The sequence below is a fragment of the Clupea harengus genome, chromosome 26 (assembly GCF_900700415.2).
Source record: "Clupea harengus chromosome 26, Ch_v2.0.2, whole genome shotgun sequence".
In the NCBI taxonomy this organism is placed as follows: domain Eukaryota; kingdom Metazoa; phylum Chordata; class Actinopteri; order Clupeiformes; family Clupeidae; genus Clupea; species Clupea harengus.
The window spans coordinates 10,819,322-10,838,847 of NC_045177.1; the positions used below are offsets into that span (position 1 = coordinate 10,819,322).

Sequence of the window (19,526 nt, forward strand, 5' to 3'; positions counted from 1 at the left end):
GTTTAATATTCCTCACTTCTTCACCCTGTACACTGCTGCTAGCCCTTCTTTTTTTTATTGTTGCTACTTGTAATATGTTATATATTATAATGTTATATGTTGTTTTTTGTTATATGTTATTTTTTTAATCTTGTATGCCGTCTACTGCGTAGATGTTGCCTGCCAAGTCACAAGAATTTCGCTGCGCTGAAGTAATTTGGTGCATGCGACAATAAACACTTTGACTTGACTTTGACTTGACTCTAGTGGAAACTCAAAGCAGTCTGACTAACCAAAATTATACACACCCCTAATTTAGAGATAGAGAGACTATGTCAAATAAGTATGTGTCAGTTAAATAATGAATACAATCTTATCTTAAGAGAAAGGGTTAAATAACACCATGTCCAGATACTGGGTTTGACACTGTTTGGCCTGATGAAATAATGATTGTATTGTTGTTATACTCTCTAGTTGGCCACTAGGGAGGCGACACCCTGGCTACACCCTGAAAACTACAGCATAACAAAATAAAACCAGAGTGAATGATCATATGATCATAATGAATGCTGATCATGCTTTCATAACTAAATGTTGGTATTTAAATGTATTATCACTATGCAAGTCTTTGTCAGTCAGGACGGTTTTCCTGTGTGTTGGGCCCTAGAGGCTCATCAAAGGACCTCAGTAGGACCTGATCGTTTTTGGCCCATGAAGACTACTGTAAACAATATTATGCACAGACAAGAGTTCAGTCTTGTACGTTTATCAAATAATGAAAGAATTTGTAACGGTTTCAGTAGTCTGAAAGAGCATCCTTTACATCATAGCTCTCTTTCTGAGCGTTAGTCTTTGAAGGCAAACCTGTCAGCAATCTTTGTCAATCATGGCCAGGTAAATAATAAGGGAACGTTTGTAGTTGAGTTGAGGTTCATTCTCTCATTATTTACTGAGGTGTCTCTGTACCATGAGAGGTATGGACACTGGACTGGTGCCTTTCAATATGTTAACTTACGTCGGTCTTGGACAGAATGTCCCTATGCTATACGGCACATCTATATACAGAATAGTGTTCCTGTAGAGTGGTGCAATCAGCCTCCCATGGGAAACATAGCATTATCCTGACAGCAATACTAAACAGCAAGATAAATAGATGCATTTGCTGTGGTCAAACCTAAATCCAGAGGTTTTCACTTAGACAGGATCCAAACAACAATATGACAACAGTATTATGTCTCTCGTCAGGGGTGGAGAAGACTTGCTTTTGGAGGAGGAAATGGTCCGAAACCGTCCGTACCCTTGGGCCTGGTGAGGAGCTGCCACACACCGAGACCTGGCAATAACAAGGCCACCACAACTTGGGGGCCTCAACCTGGTACAGCGGACCTGTTGTTTATTTTAAATCTGGCAATCGCTCAGAATTGATACTTGTGAGACCAAACACGTTACGCCAGCCAGCGCTCAGAGCATATGTGTTTACAGACACATTTACCCAAGGAACTTGAATCATTGTGGCTAGTCTGTTTGTCCTCACTAATCAACATCTGGTGGAAGAATCCCACTGGTAATTAGCAGCGGTGGCAGAGCTATATGGGCAGAGCTATTATGTCCTGGACACCACATTGCACACGTACACAATGTACATTAGGTTTTTCCACCCCCTTTTTATACCTTAAATGTCTGGTATGTGGGATCTATGAGTAAGAAAATGCCATCAGTTGGCGTAGAAAAGCCCCCCAGAATTTTGTGCACCATAGATTTGGGAAAACGAAGAAGAGTACCTCTCCAAAACCACTTTCCAAAATAAACTGCTCTGTCTGTAGCTCTCTAGACTTGGCCCGGCAGTGAAAAGGCTCACAGTTAGAGGTTTTGGCACTGAACCTTTGATGCTTTCTCGGTCTCATACAGGTCACCATGTGGGGTGCATAATTGCAGTCTGCCTTGAGAAAAACAGAATGCGGGTCATTCAGCAGCAGGTCCAGAGAGTGTTTGTGCCGTCTGAGGGGGAGCGGCCCTGGAGGGACACACAGGGGCGGTCTGTTGCTCGTGGAGGGCCACCTGCAGACACACTGAGGGTCTGGCAGGGAGTCTGTCCGTGGAGCTGCCAGCCTGGGAGGAAGGGGAAAGCGAGAGAGAGAGAGAGAGAGAGAGAGAGAGAGAGAGGGATGGGGAGGGGAGAGAGAGAGAGAGAGAGAGAGAGAGAGAGCGAGAGAGAGAGAGAGAGAGAGATGGGGAGGGGAGAGAGAGAGAGAGAGAGAGAGAGAGAGAGAGAGATGGGGAGGGAGAGAGAGAGAGAGAGAGAGAGAGAGAGGGATGGCGAGGGGAGAGAGATGCTGCTCAATCGTGTGGTTAACCAGACAAGAGCACCTCCACTATCCCTGGCCTCTCACAGAAGGGAAAACAGTCTAGTCAAAATAATGGTGTCACTTTCAGGCCCTTGCGCTCAAACATGGGACAAATATAGAAACACCCGCAGCAGGAGGGGTGCCAAACCTCTTAAGAAAAAGGGGGTTAGAAAAAGTACAGAAAGTATCCCTCCCCCCCCCCCCCTGTTTTTTGTGTGGCTAATGAGTTGCGGCGTCTATCCAAGGGGGAGTAAAACACATTCAGATGTCTCGGCCGACGCCGGCAGTTATGAGTTGTGCTCCTCCTCCTCCTCCTTCTCCGGCCCGTCTCGTCCCCTTCTCCCCTCCTGCCTCCTCCCTCGTCTGCAGCCTCCTCTCCTGCTCTGATCCAGGGGAGAGGTGTGAGAGGATGCATGTCAGAGGCTCAGACAAGAACTCAGACGTGAGGGACGTCTGATCCACTGTCACGACAAGTCTCACAGCCTGCTGCTAGACACACACACCTGAGCTATTTGCCACCTGGCTGTGCCGGTATCTTACCGCCGCGGCAGACAGCACGCCGTGGTGCAATATTGGTGGTTCCCTGATTACATCACACACAGCAGCACTCTTGTATTGCCGTTTACTGAGATGTTGCATAGGAAACACACGTCACATATTCAAGGCCCTCATTTGAGGGTTGTAATAACGAATAACACTGTTAAGGTGACTATGACAAGGTATAGTGATTCTATCAGTGAGTCGCTGTAGAAAACAACAAGTAAGCTTAGCTATCCTGTAGGCCTATTAGCAAAATCAGTTAACATATCTCCAAAGCTTGAGTGCTTAAATGAAGACCTGCAGGTGTCTGTCTGCCTCGACTAAGTTAATATAACATATTCAATCAGTGTTGATAGAGATACTAAAGATCACCTAGATATCGTTCAACCATATAAATGTTTTCATGATTTTGTTTGCCCAAAATGGCTGCCCGGGGTCATTACCAAGATCACTGCCGAGTGGCGAGACAGACAAACCTATAGTGATACTTATGAAATCATTTAGCTTGCTAGCCGACAGCATTATACCTTTGACCTACTGCATTTCTGTTAAGGTTTTCGCATTACTGTGGTCAGTCAAACTGCGGAACCGTGTTGATGTTAAAGCTAGCTTTAGACTGTTACTCAAAACCAGGCAACCACAAGTTGGAAAAGAAAAAAGAAAAACTCCCGAACAATTGGCATGCCCACAAATTTAGCGAAACCAACCAATCAATTCATCAGGTTGAAGTCGAATGAATATTAATTAACCTTTAACCAAATTCAAAACTGACCTCAATGATTCCTGCAGATGGCTCTGATCTCTGGAGCCTTTTCTCAGCCACAGATCTTTCTGTCCTCAGAAGAGTTCAATTACAGATTAAACCAGTCTAAAGCCCATGGTGATTGTCCTTATTACAGTGCTTATTGGATTTTAGTTCTGTGACAGAAGCATGTTAAAAGATGTTTGTTTGGACTGAAGACTGAGACCAGAGAGAGAGAGAGAGCGAGAGAGAGAGAGAGAGAGAGAGAGAGAGACTGTAGAAATATGCTGTCTTCTTAATTAAGGCAGAACAAGTCTCAAACATAAGATGACCAAACCATACTTGCAGTCAAAAGAAGAACAATGATGGAAAACTAGCATAAATTTCCTCCAAAACCGCCTCCAGTCCTCAAATATAATGGACTTTTCAAAACATGAAATAGGAAAGGGCTAATCGTACAGAATTAGAATGTCAAACGGAATTGGAATGTTGAATCTGAAATGTTGTGGAATGTAAATGGATATAAAAATTGAATTAACTTGGTAACTTTAACTTGGTTTAAGAATCAAGAAATGGTGGAACAAAATCCCTCCCAACAAAAGAATTTCACATTAAAATACATAAATTACCAAAATAGTCCCTGGTAGGAGATTCAAACTTGAACATCTTGTGTTAGCACGATATCCCTTACAGCCTATTCTAACATTTGGCCTTTCAAACGCTAATAAAATATCACAAACCATTTCAAACAATGAAAATGGCTATAAAATACGTCACAGAAATCTTTGTCATGAGTAATAACCGCTCCTGTAGGGAAGCACTGAAAATAGCAAGCATCTGACATGTTATTTCCTGTCATGCTATAATGGTGTTTTTTAGCACTGTGCTTCATGACGTGTTTTTGACTGTGCCTTGCACCACGGCCATCGTGGAACTGTAGACAGGGAAGCCGTTGCTCCCACTTAATTTTCCCTAAGCTGTCTTTAGGCAGTATAACCTCCACTGGGTCATAGACCACACTGTCAGCCTTGTGATGAGAAACCCAGCGTGCAGTTAGAGAGAGGTGATGAGAGGGCACGCCTGTTGTGATAAGAGCCGGGGAGAAACCATCAGGGCCGATCATAGCAGACAGTGACAGTGCTTGTGGAAGTGCTCTGGAGGATCTCTGTCTGGTAGGCCCTCTGCTGAGGTGTTTCCTCTCCCCGGAGACCGTGACGCAGCAGCCTCCAGGATACATTTAGCGTCTGAACGGGGTCGTCTAATTAGAGCGTGGCAAAAAACTCTAGCGGCATTTAATGTGCCACACAGCCCTCCCACTGTGTCATTAGGAGTGGCGGATGCATCGCCATGGCGATGTGATTTATTACTCCAGCAGTGACATCTCTGAGCACGTGGTCCAGTGCACCGTGTCATCTAGAAAAACTTTCATCATAATTTCCAGGAACTGATACATATTTTTCTGTGTTCTTTCCTGTGAGGGGGTTGGCCCCCGTCCTGCCACAGACACTCAGTGATGTAACGGAACACAATAGAGTTAGCCCTGCTTCCATTCAGACCTGTGCGAAGGTATGAGCTGAAAAACTGTGTCCTAAAAATCCTAAAAATGCTACTACTGACAGTATTGTCCAATGAAACCATGTGATTATGAAAAACAGCTTAATGTAGTATCTGTGTGTGTGTGTGTGTGTGTGTGTGTGTGTGTGTGTGTGTGTGTGTGTGTGTGTGTGTGTGTGTGTGTGTGTGTGTGTGTGTGTGTGTGTGTGTGTGTCTGTGTGTGTGTGTGTGTGTGTGTTTGTGTGTGTGTGTGTGTGTGTGTTACAGTGGAGATATGAGAGTATAGGATTCTACCTGGAAGACCACTTTTGTGTCTTTTTCGAGGAGCTAAATGTGATTTTTAATTTTCTCTGCTTTCATTCAAATTCCTTGGCATTCCATTTATGTAGCAACTGAAAATAAAACTTTCACAACGGATTGGAATGTTCAATAGTAAACTCAAACCTTAAGCTCTGTTGTATACATGTTTTTGGTGTTTTTCTCTCAGAGAGAAAGATGCACACCAGCATTCCGTTGAAGTCAGGAATAACTCAATACCACAGTATACACCGGAAGATGATCAATATGCTTTGCTAGACATTGAACATTGGCATTAAACATAATGTACACACATACAGTACATACATACATACATAAATACATAATATTGCTTAGCCTACTTGTGTACATAAGAGAGCTGAGAATCATAAGTTCAGCTGAGGCGGCACTTTGCATAAACATTGTTCAATTACATTTAACAGTACTTAATAGGATGCTGTGGCTTTTTTACTAACTAAAACCAGGCGTCTTCCATCCAAAATAGATGTTTGTGGAAATCCACGAGGCCGAGCGGCAGCAGACTGTTTGCCCGAGGAGCCTGGTGCCTGTGCTCTAATCTAATACAGGACACCTCCCACTCACTGGAGCCCCCTGACGTACATGGGCTCATTTATGACCTAAACGGTGGTGAGTGGACATACACTACATAAACAGAGCTTATTTTTATTCCTTGGTTCCTTGGCTATAAATAGTTGAGAGGAATGAGGGGTAAGTTGACTACAGAGACATTTATTAACACCACTCCACAGCCGCAAACTTGGCAGGAGGCGCTTGTCGAGTGTTAAATCCTTTTTGAGTTGTTATTCTGTCATTTCTGGTGTCTTAGTCAGACAGGCATGCTAACGCTTGTGATGCTAATCACAGCAGATCGAATGTTTCGGTATGTCTCTGTGATCAATGTTTTTTTTTGCACGTATACTGTGAATGCTTAAGCCAGTAAGAGTGCTGAATAGACACGGACAGATTGAAAAGACCCTGAAGTTCTGTCTACCTAGGGAGGAGACATCTCTGATCACAAACGTTTATTGTGTGATATATTATCTCTGCACTTATTTTGTTGAATAGCCATACCTAGCACTTGCTTCTGCGTGAAACAGTCAGCTTTTTCAGAACTCGAGCAGACACAAATGAATTTAGCACTTGTTGACACAGCTCTACAAAGATGTGTTTACCAGTTTATAGGTTCTTGGTTGACATACTGTATACTATAAGGGAAGTATAGTCCAGTAATACAGTGATGTCATCATGTTGACAGATTGCAAGCGGTTTGAATCTTGTGAAACAGTTGTCACAGCACCTCAGAAATGACAGGTATTTGATATATTGTTCTTTTAGTAAGTTGTTGTTGTTGATGGGAGCGAATCCATTTTATCCACGGTGGTTGGTTGTGACTCCGGTCTCTCTCACTTCCTGGATGGGAGACAGCCCAGATGTTTCCCATATGACCGCTGAAATAGTTCCCCAAGAAAAACAGCAAAAAAGCGACATGTAAACACAACAATTATACACCCAACAAGTGGCGCAGGACCCTAAACAGAAAGGAGTGTTTTCATAAATGTGTTTTTGTATAGCGCCTGAAACGCATTGTCCTGCCCACCTCCCACTGATCTCTGCACAGTCACAGCGCAGCCTCCCCTCTGCTGATGCCCTTCATCATGGACAGCCTGTCTGATCCCTTTCTGATGAGTTAGGGTATACACTCATGTAAAAGCTGAAGTTTGTTATTGCATTACATAATAATGCTTTGAAACAAACAATGATGATGTTATTCGAAAGGTGTGAGTACAAGAGTTTACTAATATTGCTGTGCTTTTTACTTCTGAAAAATGTAAAAATAGTTTTATGAACCTCTGAAACTATTATACAAGACACATTACATAAAAAGGAATATTGGGGAACATCTTTTAGTGTTACATTTTTGATGTGCAAAACTGCAAACAACACTTTTCAGTTATGTCTGGTCTCTGACAGTATGCTATATTGATACTAAAAGCATAACATATGGACATACATAATTAATGTTATGTTGTTGTCACGTTATATTCTGCGTAGCCAAGGCACCTTATTACAGCACGTGCCAAAGCCCTGCGCGGCACGCTAACGGCTCCCTAACCGGTCTGTGTTCACTGTGGCTTTGTATGCCTTTGGTTGTCAGTAAGCCATTGGTTGGCCACTGTTTAACAGCCTCAGACATGGCTTCCAGCGCAGGGCGGGAGGGGAATGTGGCGGGTAAGGGCCCAGGCATCAGGACCACACCCTGTGGGCCAGCGGATGGCTAGGTAAATGATAGCTTTGATAAAGACTTGGTTTCCTTGTTGCTCTCCGGAAGAGTCACGGCTGCACAGCTGCACTCTTGGCCCTTTGCTCTGCTGTCTACCAGCTCATTGATGACGAGTCGATACATCAATAGCCTGTCTGGTTGTCTGGGAATCAAATGTGACCTGGGTTCCAGCAGCATCACAGAATATGTAGTCTTAATCTCTCTTGGACATTAATGCATGGAAGACCATATAGTGGAAGGGAAATAAAATAAACAAAAAAGTTAAGGAATGTAATCACCTTATTCTGGCTTCTGGAATATCATTTACTGATGTGGTCTTCTGATTATTTCACACTTAAAGCAACACTATGCAAAAATGTGACACTTTTTGATGTATGGTTTTATAGGCAACTAGTTTTGGTACCATCCTGAAATTCATTTTGATATCATATACAGATAAACACCTGAGTCTTTCCCACTAGCCATCCAGGATATGCACCATGTAGTTATGTGTTCCAGGCTGGAACACCCTGCAAAATCGGAAGAAATGCTTTCACAGGATGACAGGATGCCAGCTATACTGCCAAAAGACACCAGTCAGTGTGTTGGCAAGCTTCAATCAGTGCCAACTGGGCAGTTGGTGGTGTTTGCAAGGTTTTGCATGCCTTTTATGTAGTTAAAACATGCTAGTTTTGGAATAGAACTACTTGAAGAACTGAAGAACTGGAGGTTGTTCAGTTTGGGTTTTCATGAGAACAGTCTATTGCACATTTCCCACTGTTCTTGTGAGTCAGTGTTTCTGCATTCATGGCAAGAGAGTTCAACTTTGTTTACTTGTTTTTGTAAGGAGAGCAGCTCCACAGCGAAACAACATGATAATGAATGTTTTCCTCTCTCGTACTCTCACTAATGGGTGGCATCGCTCACTTGGCACGTTGAGAAATCAGTTCGGGCAGATTTGTCTCGACATGAAAATCATTAGCTGTGCCTTGGGAGAACCACAGGCAGAAGCACATGCACAGACGAATGGGAGGCTCTCTGTACCCCCCCCCCCCCCCTTTCACCTCCTGCAGAAATACACCTTTAGAGGAGTGCAATCAGACATGCAAGGGCAGATTAGCCTATCACACATCAGACAGGCTCACTCTGAATCCACAGTGCCTTTCTCTGCAGACTGTTTTGAGCAGTTTAACAAGGTCTGAGAATCAAGAGAGGTCCTTTTTCGAGTGTAAACACTTCAGCAATGCCAGTAAAGGCGCTCTCTGGCCTGGTCTTATATAGGCAGCTATAAAAAGGGTTGGGTGGCTTTGGAGAGACTTTACAAATTTAAGTCAGAAATTGAATTGTTTTCTGTCTTTTTTTACAAGGCAACTTGTCTTTTCCAAAAGGGATACCACTAAAGCAATTAAAAAATGGAAAGTGCTTGGATGGGTTTGGATACTGTACCAATGTTGCATAACCCAATTGCGACCTACTTTTCTTTTTTCTCATTCTCTGTGATTTTGCCAGGACTGTTGCAACAAAAAGACCTCTCCTTTATTAGATAGGGACTTTCTGTGGATGAGGCTGGTATATACCAGCCCTACCTATTGTCCAAATTAGTTCCACACACACACACACACACACACACACACACACACACACACACACACACACACACACACACACACACACACACACACACACACACACACACACACACACACACACAGGCACATTGAACTTAGACACATAGGTATCCATCTTTTATGTAAAGACAGGGACTTTTCCAGCTTGTCAGCTATATATATATATATATATATGTATATATGAACAGTATTTTTTATCTTTATATGTGAAAGGATGCAATCAATGTATCAAAATCAAAAGTAATGTATGACAATATATAATGTATGTGTAACAATGACTGCACAAATATGAGTAGGTTATAACCAAATAGAAACTTGACTGATACTGCTGAAATCAAGAAAAACAATGGAAGTTACGAGCCATTTAATTTACCTGAAGTAAATCTGCTATGAAAAACATCAACAAACTTCATTTAGTTGACTTGAGGTCAGGAAACCTTCATTAATGGGCATATTTATTGTGCCCTCATTGTGAATGCTTACGCTCTGCAAAACCACACTAGCATCAACGTCATCTAAAAACAATGCGTATGGTCTATTAGTCACAACGTGGAGAAAGTGAATGCCTGACGAGACGCCTGGGCTGCCCTTCATGGTGTGCATGTACAGTATTTTACACAGTTTGAAGGCCTAAACACTGGGTCCCTTGGTGTGGTAGTTCAAGGCAAGACCTGTCATGTCTCCCTTCCTTGGGCAGACATATTGACTCACATTAGCCGCAGGCTCTTTGCCTGAGCTCCACCACAGCTATGCAGCGTCTGACCAGGGCCCCGCAGCGGAGCAGTGTGTATTGTCTCACTTCAACACCGCGGCCTGCTTCACTCACTCTCCAACTCGCCAGTAAAACAGAGGAAAAACAAACCAAACGCATCTCGCTCTCAGTCACTCTCTGTCTGTCTGCCTGCCTGACCCTGTCTCTCTCTCTCTCTCCTCTCTCTCTCTCTCTCTCCCTTTCTCTCTCTCCCTTTCTCTCTCTCTCACACACACACACACACACACATTTCTTACCAGTTCCCTTAAATTCTCATCAGAAAGCCTGTAAGAATAAAACGCCTATTAATGCCAGGATGTTATGAAGTGAGTTGTTTGATGGAATGTGTGTGTGTGTGTGTGTGTGTGTGTGTGTGTGAGCTGTGACAGGACAGTGTGTGTGTGTGTGTGTGTGTGAGCTGTGACAGGACAGTGTGTGTGTGTGTGTGTGTGTGTGTGTAAAGAATAAAACACCTAGTGAGTTGTTTGATGGAATAGGTTTTGTTCAGGTGATGCTGCAGAGCTCTGTTGTTGGCTGAGGCACCACTTCCCCTTAACAGGTAATAGCCATCAAAATGCTGAAGATCAGAAGTGCAGGGCAGTTCCATCCCCAGAGAGTTAATGTTTGCACATACACACATACACACAGGCTCGTTTGGCTTTCAGCTTTCCAGCAGTTTTCAATTATGAACCTTTTTGGAACCCTTTCTGCCAAGAAAAGTAGTGTATGCTTGAGATTGGCGTGTCGCACCAAAGCCTTAAGAGCTCACAGGACAACTTCAAACTAATCTGTGTATGAAACCCTTTCAGTCTCCCTCCTTTCCTGTAGATGGGTTCAGAGGTTTTCCCAAACGCACACCACGTGGATCGGTGTGTCTGGGAGGTCTGTCTGAGACCAAAGCTCCACACCCATGTGAAAACCTCATGCACCTGAACCCCCCAGCCATGTGACGTCCCCCCCCCCCCCCCCCATCCATCACCCCATCCTGCCACCTCCTCTCAGAGCCACCCCCATTTTCAACACCCTCCCCATGTTTGTTCACTGCCATCACAGATCCATAGCATTCAGCTCCTGCTACGCCTATGAGGTCTGAGCAGATTTCTTTCACAGGTGTGAAATATGTCTGGTATTTCCTTACACCCGTCCACATTAAATGCATCATCGGATGAGCTGGAAAACTGGCTCAGACGCAAACCACAAACCTGTTCCTTACTTCCTGTGCTTCTCCTATCTTAATATATACTTGATATACTCCCGTTTTGTTGTGACCAGGTCAACTCTCAAGTTAGTTTAGTATTTATTAGGACAATTAAACAAATAGGCACTCATAAAATAACAATAATTCTATGTACAGCGCATTCAGAAAGTATTCAGTCCCTTCACATTTTGTTATGTTTCATTTCACCAATTAATTTTGCCCCTCCACACCCCATAATGACAAACGGAAAACACGATTAGACATTTTTGCTAATTTATTAAAAAGGAAAAACTGATTTTTACATAAATATTCAGACCCTTTAGCAACGATTACAGCCTTGAGTCTTCTTCTTGGGTATGCCAAGCTTTGCCCATCTGGATTTGGGGATTTTCTGCCATTCTTCTCTGCAGATGCCCTCAAGGTCTGTCAGGTTGGATGGGGACCGTCGGTGGACAGCCATTTTCAGGTCTCTCCAGAGATTTTGATTGGTTGGTTTCAAGTCAGAACTCTGGCTGGGCCACTCAAGGACATACACAGTTGTCCCTAAGCCACTGCCTCTTGATACTGTTGGAAGGTGAACCATCGGCCCAGTCTGAGGTCCTCTGGACCAGGTTTTCCTTCAGGATATCTCTGTACTTTGCTCCGTTCTTTGCTTCAGTCTTCAGTCCTCAACCCTGACCAGTCACCCAGTCTCAACCGCTGAACCCCCCCCCCCCCCCCCCCCAACAGCATGATGCTGCCAGCACCACCGTGCTTCACAGTTGGGATGATACTGGGAAGGTGATGAGCCAGACATGATGCCTAGAATTGAGGCCAAACTGTTCAATCTTGTATCTCAGTCTTTTGAGTGCTTTTTTTTGCAAACTATCAAAGTGTCTTTCGCTACAGGCCGGCTTCTGCCATGAAGCAGAGTTTGGAGTGTTGCAGTGATGGTTGACCTTCTGGAAGGATCAGCCAGAAGGTCAACCTTCTGGAAAGATCAGCCAGAAGGTCAACCTTCTGGAAGGATCAGCCAGAAGGTCAACCTTCTGGAAAGATCAGCCAGAAGGTCAACCTTCTGGAAAGATCAGCCAGAAGGTCAACCTTCTGGAAAGATCAGCCAGTGACAATCAGGTTCTTGGTCACCTCTCTTACCAAGGCCCTTCTCCCCTGATTGCCAAGTTTGTCTGGGAGGCTTTATCTAGAATCTTGGTGGTTCCAAACTACTTCCATTTAGGAATTTGGAGGCCTCTGTGCTCTTAGGAAGCTGTTTTTTTTTTGGGGATGAGGTATACATTTACATTTAGTCATTTAGCAGACGCTTTTATCCAAAGCGACTTACATATGTGCGACTTACAATGTATACACATTTTACATTTACACTGATGGCACACTGCACATCAGGAGCAATTAGGGGTTCAGTGTCTTGCTCAAGGACGCTTCGACAGGGAATCGAACTAGCAACCTTCTGATTACTAAACGACTTCTCTACCACTGTACCACTGTCGCCCCATATATCAAATACCTGTCATTCCTGAGGTGCTGTGGTATAGCATCCACTGTCCAGAGGGTACTGAAGATGAGGTATAGCATCCACTTACAGACGGTACTGAAGATGAGGTATAGCATCCACTGTCCAGAGGGTACTGAAGATGAGGTATAGCATCCACTGTCCAGAGGGTACTGAAGATGAGGTATAGCATCCACTTACAGAGGGTACTGAAGATGAGGTATAGCATCCACTTACAGAGGGTACTGAAGATGAGGTATAGCATCCACTTACAGAGGGTACTGAAGATGAGGGATAGCATCCAGAGGGTACTGAATATGAGCATCCACTCAATCCTACTCATTTGTTGCCTTCCCCAGAGCTGTGCCTCAACACAATTCTGTCTCTAAGACAGTCCCTTTGACATCATGGCTTGGTTTTTGCTCTGATATGCATTGTAAGCTGTGAGACAGGTGTGTGAAATCAATTGAATTGACCACAGGTAGACTCCAATCGAGGTGTAGAAACATCTCAAGGACGATCAAGAGAAATGGGAGGTTCAGTTTTTCCTTTTAAATACAATTGTAAACAGTCATTATGAGTTATTAAGTGTTGATTGATGAGGAAAATTGCATTTAAATGATGTTACCATAAGGCTGCAACATAACAAATTGTGAAAAAAAGCGAAGGGATCTGTATACACTGAATGCACTGTAGGTGCCATTTTTCACCAAATTGCTGATAAATAATTCCGAGTAGTAGCCTAAGTGCTGTGGATTTCTTTCAAATTTAGATTTTAATGTAAAACTTTTATTTTACTTATATTTACAACAAACTTGTATTTGTAGTGGCTATGTGCATTTTATATTATTGTCAGTGTCTGAGCCAATTATTTTGTCTTCATAATCATAATAATGTCTGATAAGAATAAAGTCGTTAGTGGGCCTACAAGATAAAGTCATTTGAGGGACATATGCGAAGTATGCCTATTCAAAACATTTAGCTTGTTTGGTCCTGTGACGCCACCTATGGTTGTGCAAGGAACGTATATTCAACATGATTACAGGCAACACGACTCTGCCGGGTTTTTTTTGTCCTTTTGTTTTGGTCTAGGGTTAGGATTTTTAATACTTCGAATGGGTCGATCTCATAATTATGTTAAGTTACTACAACAACATAAACTGTGTTGTGATTGTCTAGTGACGTCATTCAAGTGCGCCCCGTTTGTGTACGTGCATGCCCTGTGCAGATCTGCCAAATGTCATGACTGCTGTAACACTACTTTGCTGTCTTTTTTGAGGGCTGTTTGGTGTTTGTGTTAATTTTTGTTAATATGCGTGGGTTCACCTTAGCTGCCATTTTGTTCCGCCCGCTGTGCAAAGGAATAAGTCCTTCCAAATTAACAGGTAACGAAATGTCTTTAGCAAGCTAACATTAGCACCAGTTAATGCTAGTCTGTTTTTATACCCAGAATAGATGCTACATGTAAACAGTATTCTTCTGAAAGTATTTGGTTCCGTCAGTGAGTCAGACTGACCCGTGGTCTTTGTATCAAACAGGACGCTTACCGCGAAATACCAGAGGCTATGCAGTAATTCCGCCTCCTAAGAACAGCAAGGAGAAAGCGTTGCTAGATGCAATGCTGCGGGTTGACCACGCAGGTGAATATGGTGCAAACCGCATATATGCTGGGCAGATGGCAGTGTTGGGAAGGAGTCAATCCGGACCCCTTATTCAGGTATTTCGTGTAGAGTGTTGTTTTAATAGTACCATACTTGCACCATAACATTAGATCAATCAGAAATGATTTATTATACATTAATTTTCAGCACATGTGGGATCAAGAAAAAGAACATCTTAAAAAATTCAATGAAATCTTGGCTGAGAACCGGGTACGACCAACAGCACTACTACCCTTCTGGAATATCGCTGGATTCATGCTTGGTAATTCACAGGACACAATTAGTACAATGAACATTGCACTGCTGTTTTAACTGGAGAGTACTAAGACATTTAATAAGTCTATTAAAAAAAAAATCACTGTCATCGTCAACTAGGTATTTTGAAAACATTTAATTCTGTCCAACACCAGGGGCTTCCACTGCACTGCTGGGAAAGGCTGGGGCCATGGCCTGTACTGTGGCCGTGGAGGAGAGCATCTCTGAACACTATAACAGCCAGATAAGGGCCCTCATGGAGCTGGACCCTGAGAGGTACAGAGAGCTCTTACAGGTATGCAAGAGTCACTACAGCAGGTGTGGCGCTTGGTGACTAACACAGGAGCCAACCTGAACCTTTGAATATGACATACCCCCAAATCTACCCATGGATAGTTGTATTATTATTATTATATTATATTATTATATTATTATGAGACTTACACATTTTAAATTATATTATACCTGGTAAGTCAAATTGTTTTATAGTGTTTTTACTGAACTCTGTTTTTCCCCCATAAATAGATAATTAAGCAGTTTCGCGATGAAGAAATGGAACATCACGACACAGGTCTGGACCAAGAGGCAGAATCTGTAAGTTCTATTTTATTTGATGTATGTGTGCATCTATGAATGAGTGTTTGTATGGATGTAGCCATGCTATCTTACCATGCTGCAAGACATAAAGAGATGACACACCAACATAAAAACCCTCTACACCAGTAGTGGTCATCAAGAAATGGGAAAAAAATCTAAAATACCAGTTAGCTTTGGGGACAGTCCTGTAATGTATTATATAAAGTAAAACATGGAAAGACGAAACAAACTTTGTATTAACTCTCCATATGGTTAAATCCCCAGTCCGCGAGCCTTGATGCTTTGTGACTGTATTTCATGGTACATGATAACAATGCTAAAAGGTAATGGAAGAGTGATTGTGTTGGAAATGCCTTTTGTAGTTTGTGGTATGTTTTGATACATTATATCTGAAGTATATGTATATAGCCTGTTTTAATTCAAACAATTTGGTGTGTGTGTTTGCTTATTCAAAGCTCATTCAAAGTCTGAAGTATAAAGCATGCTATGAGTAAAACATTTTGGTGTGTGTTTTTGCTTATTCATAGTTGAAAACTTAATTGTTTAAAATAAATAAATCTTTATAAACCGTGTGAAAGCAATGTTCATTAGTCTGGTTATAATGCGAAAAGAAAAACATGATTTATTTTCTGAATAGTTTGTGGTTTTTTTTTCAGTTGCCTGGATACCAAATTTTGAAGACTGCAATTCAAGTTGGCTGTAAAGCAGCCATATATGTTTCAGAGCGCATCTAGGATCACTGTAGGCCCTTCACATTTCACCGGTAAGCACTAGTTCTTTATGTACTATGTTTTCATCATTGTCAGTAAAGTCATTTAAGTCAGGTCATTTTGCCATTTCGTGGATGTAAAACAAAAATAAGCTCCTAGTTTGAGAAGAAGAAACGAAAGCATTTGCTTTGTTGCATTGTTTGAAACCTGGCAAGAGTGTGAATCAAAAGCTATTCCAAAATAATATTCTGGGGCAGGAATGCTTGGTACAACCAATGGGACTCTAACCAGTCTTTTATGCGATTATAATGACATGACATCACAGATTGTGTCTTTGGTTCTCAGAGATTCTGGCAAATGCTAAACCAGTTGTGTCTGGATCCACATTAATGTTCTTATCTCTGTCAGTTCTTAAAATCCTCCCAACGGTCCAACTGACGTGAACCTTTCTGTTCCAGACAGAGCAGCAGCCTGAGGATCCTTCTAAGAACTGGCCATGAGTGCGGGCGGCTGTTGGGAAATGGCGCCCTCAGGTGGTGAAAGGGTGTAGGGATGAAAGGCGCCGCTGTGTAAACGTCCAGACCCCGCGCAGCTGATGGATTGAGCTGTGAGCCCCTCGCGTCCCTGGAGGCTGGGCCACTCACTTTCAAGTCTGCGCTATTTTTCTCAGGATGAAGTCACACCGTGTGTTTTTTTTTAACTCTGAGGATTACGTGTCAGACCAGACCCTAAAAGTTAGCAAGCAGTGTGTGTGTGTGTGTGTGTGTGTGTGTGTGTGTGTGTGTGTGTGTGTGTGTGTGAGAGTGAGTTTGTGTGCGATTGTGTGTGTTTGCACTTATGTGTTTGAGTGGCTCCAGTTGCCTGAAATAGGCCTGTCACCCCTTAGATGGACAAAACTACTAAAATGAATGAAGAGTCCGATGGAAGGACCACTCCAGTAAGCCATAGCAGAGGACTTTCACCCAAAAGATGATTTAAAGCATCTTGCATAACCAGTCATAACTTGACACCCCCTTGGACGTGGAGAAGTGACACATTCATTGACTTATGTGCCATTTAATTGAGTTTTACTGCTACAAGTTATATATGTTGAAGTGGAATGATATGACTAAATGAAGATGTTTTGAGCCCAGCAAAGTAGTGGGCATCACTCCATATAAATAAGCAGTGACTCATTGTCCTCATAAATCACTGCTCCCCCCTTTCACTACTGTTGCAAAACAGTCTATAAATTATGGGGAAAGAGCCAGTCTCTTCGCTTTTACGTTAAGAGGTGCTTAATGATCAAAGAAGTATTATTAATGCAAGCCGTTGGTGTGTGGGAATGGCCCAAATTAGATGTGTTTATGTGATAAACTGATTCCTGATTACAAGCTGTTAATTTGTGAGTATGTGCAGTTGCCCTTGGCTCAAAGTCTTCTGTCAGCCTCAAGGAGTTCCAAATAGAATGTTGTTGCTGTGGGTGGTAACTGATACCAACAATAACTTAATGTGGTGACACTTTACTTCAACCCAGCTTCCCTAACGCATTATAAACACACATAAAGGGTTATAAAGTATTCATGATGCTCCATATTGATTGTCATAAGTCTATATCATAAAGCGTACGATCATATATAGTATCATAATGCTTAATAAAGCTTCTTTTACCTCCTGATAATGGCACTGATGACATCCTTGCCTTATGTCGACCTGTTGACAAAGCTGTTTATTTACCACATGCTCTTAATAAATCCATATCCATGTGACCCCACACAAGCTATCATAATATTAGTTGTGTAGGGTTTATACTATATCATTAGGCTGTACGAGTGCACTCATTTATATTTATACATAGTTATTACATAGACTTGTGTCAGTCGCTATGATGCATTATGATTACTTTATAAACATTCTATAAATGTGTTTATAATGCTTTATGGATACTGAGTTTAAGTGAAGTGTCACCCTTAATGTTTCTCTGTCCATTTCAAATAAAGGTATTGTGAGTTATGGTATCTTCTTTCCTTAGTCAGGTCACAGTGTCTGCAAACAGTATCAAAGAGGCTACTGCGACAGTTAAGGACAGACAACCTTTTTCATTTCTTTGCTCATGGACAGAAAAAAAGCGATGGTATACCTTGTGACTTCCAGGATTTTAGTCTTCTATAAGGACCCATTAAGCTGTGAGACAGCAGAGAGGCTGTGTGCAGCTATAAACTGACCCACTGAGATTGCTGGTCCAGATTAATAGTGTTGACAGCTTCATAGCATGATGCAAGCCTTTAAAAAAAGCAACAAGTGTAACAAATGCATGTTTGGCACAGTGTTGGGTGACAAAATTACCATTAAGATGAAACCATGACTGATGACTCTGTTGCTATGTAAGTGTTCATACCAGCACACCATAAAACCGGGGCTGAACTTGGCTGCTTAATTATGGGGTCTTAGCCAGTTTGTGCGGGCTGGTGGTGTGACAAAACAATTAGATACATGTTTACATGCTGTATTTCTTTGTAAATGTTTGCATAATTTTATTTATTTTTTTATACTTTTGCAATGACAAAAGATTGGCAGAAAAAGTCTTGGCTGTTTTGCCTTGAATTGCCTCTAACAGGAATCTGCTAATTTATCGACCAAGAAATTTGCAACATGAATTTGAAAAACACAGTGAACCAGAAATCGGGATCATCCAGGTTCTGTGAAAAATCACGGCAGTAAATTTCAGGAGCGCTGGCCGTATAAATCTACACAGGTCATAAAACCTTTCGGATGCAGATCAAATTGTTTCTTGGCAGCAGTTGTGACAACTTTCAGTTCTTCACTTCAGGATATGAAAGCCGGGTTAAGATAAATTTTGCAGTGACCTATCCTTAGCTGACAAACTTGCTTCTCAAATGAAACATTTATGAGTCTGTATAGAAGATCTGACAGAATATTACAATGATATTCTGATAAGGAAGGTGTGAAATTGGTATTGATTAATAAATGCTTTAATGTTGCTGTTCTGAAAATGTTTAAAAAAAAAATCAGTGTTAACCTTATCTATTAATTCTATCTAATAAATTCTATAAAAGAATATAAAGTATAATATAAATATTACGGCCTTTTCTGTGGTTGTGTATAGTTGTGTGTTTCTGAGTTGTTCCAAGCTCCTAGCTTGTGTGTACCTTAAGGGCTATTAAACATGTTCACAGAGGTTTGCAAGCATTGGTAGCATAGCTGGAGCTTAAGCTGTGGCCATCCCCACGTGGCTTTGGTAGTTGAGAGACACCCCTGCACATGATGCGGATGGCTGACCTCACCTCTACGGGCATCTGTGATTTACAACTCTCCTCACATGGACAAGACTGACTTCCAACAACTTTTCACTCGCAAACAGTCAAGGTCAGCCTAGTGCAAGGAGGTAAAGTATTAAATGGGTCTGTAATGTTCAAATCATTACAGTTATTACACATCTTTACAAAAGAACTAGAAACAAATTATTACAACTACAGTTTCTTTGGGGGGGGGTTCATGA

General features: G+C 42.2%; 1 protein-coding gene across 2 annotated transcripts; it reads left to right on the forward strand.

Moving 5' to 3' along the window:
* Window positions 1–6,164: 6,164 nt before the first annotated feature.
* coq7 (coenzyme Q7 homolog, ubiquinone (yeast)) lies at window positions 6,165–18,024 on the forward strand. 2 transcript variants are annotated; one of them, XM_031564006.2, is made up of 7 exons: window positions 6,165–6,186; window positions 14,343–14,521; window positions 14,613–14,727; window positions 14,876–15,015; window positions 15,246–15,314; window positions 15,974–16,080; window positions 16,486–18,024. In XM_031564006.2, exons 1-6 carry the CDS (start codon window positions 6,180–6,182, stop codon window positions 16,049–16,051), a joined length of 588 nt encoding a protein of 195 aa, XP_031419866.1. In that variant the 5' UTR covers window positions 6,165–6,179; the 3' UTR covers window positions 16,052–16,080; window positions 16,486–18,024. The 2 variants fall into 2 exon arrangements, with proteins under 2 accessions (XP_031419866.1, XP_012686670.1); XM_012831216.3 differs by lacking the exon at window positions 6,165–6,186 and adding an exon at window positions 13,963–14,189.
* The last annotated feature ends 1,502 nt before the right edge of the window (window positions 18,025–19,526 follow it).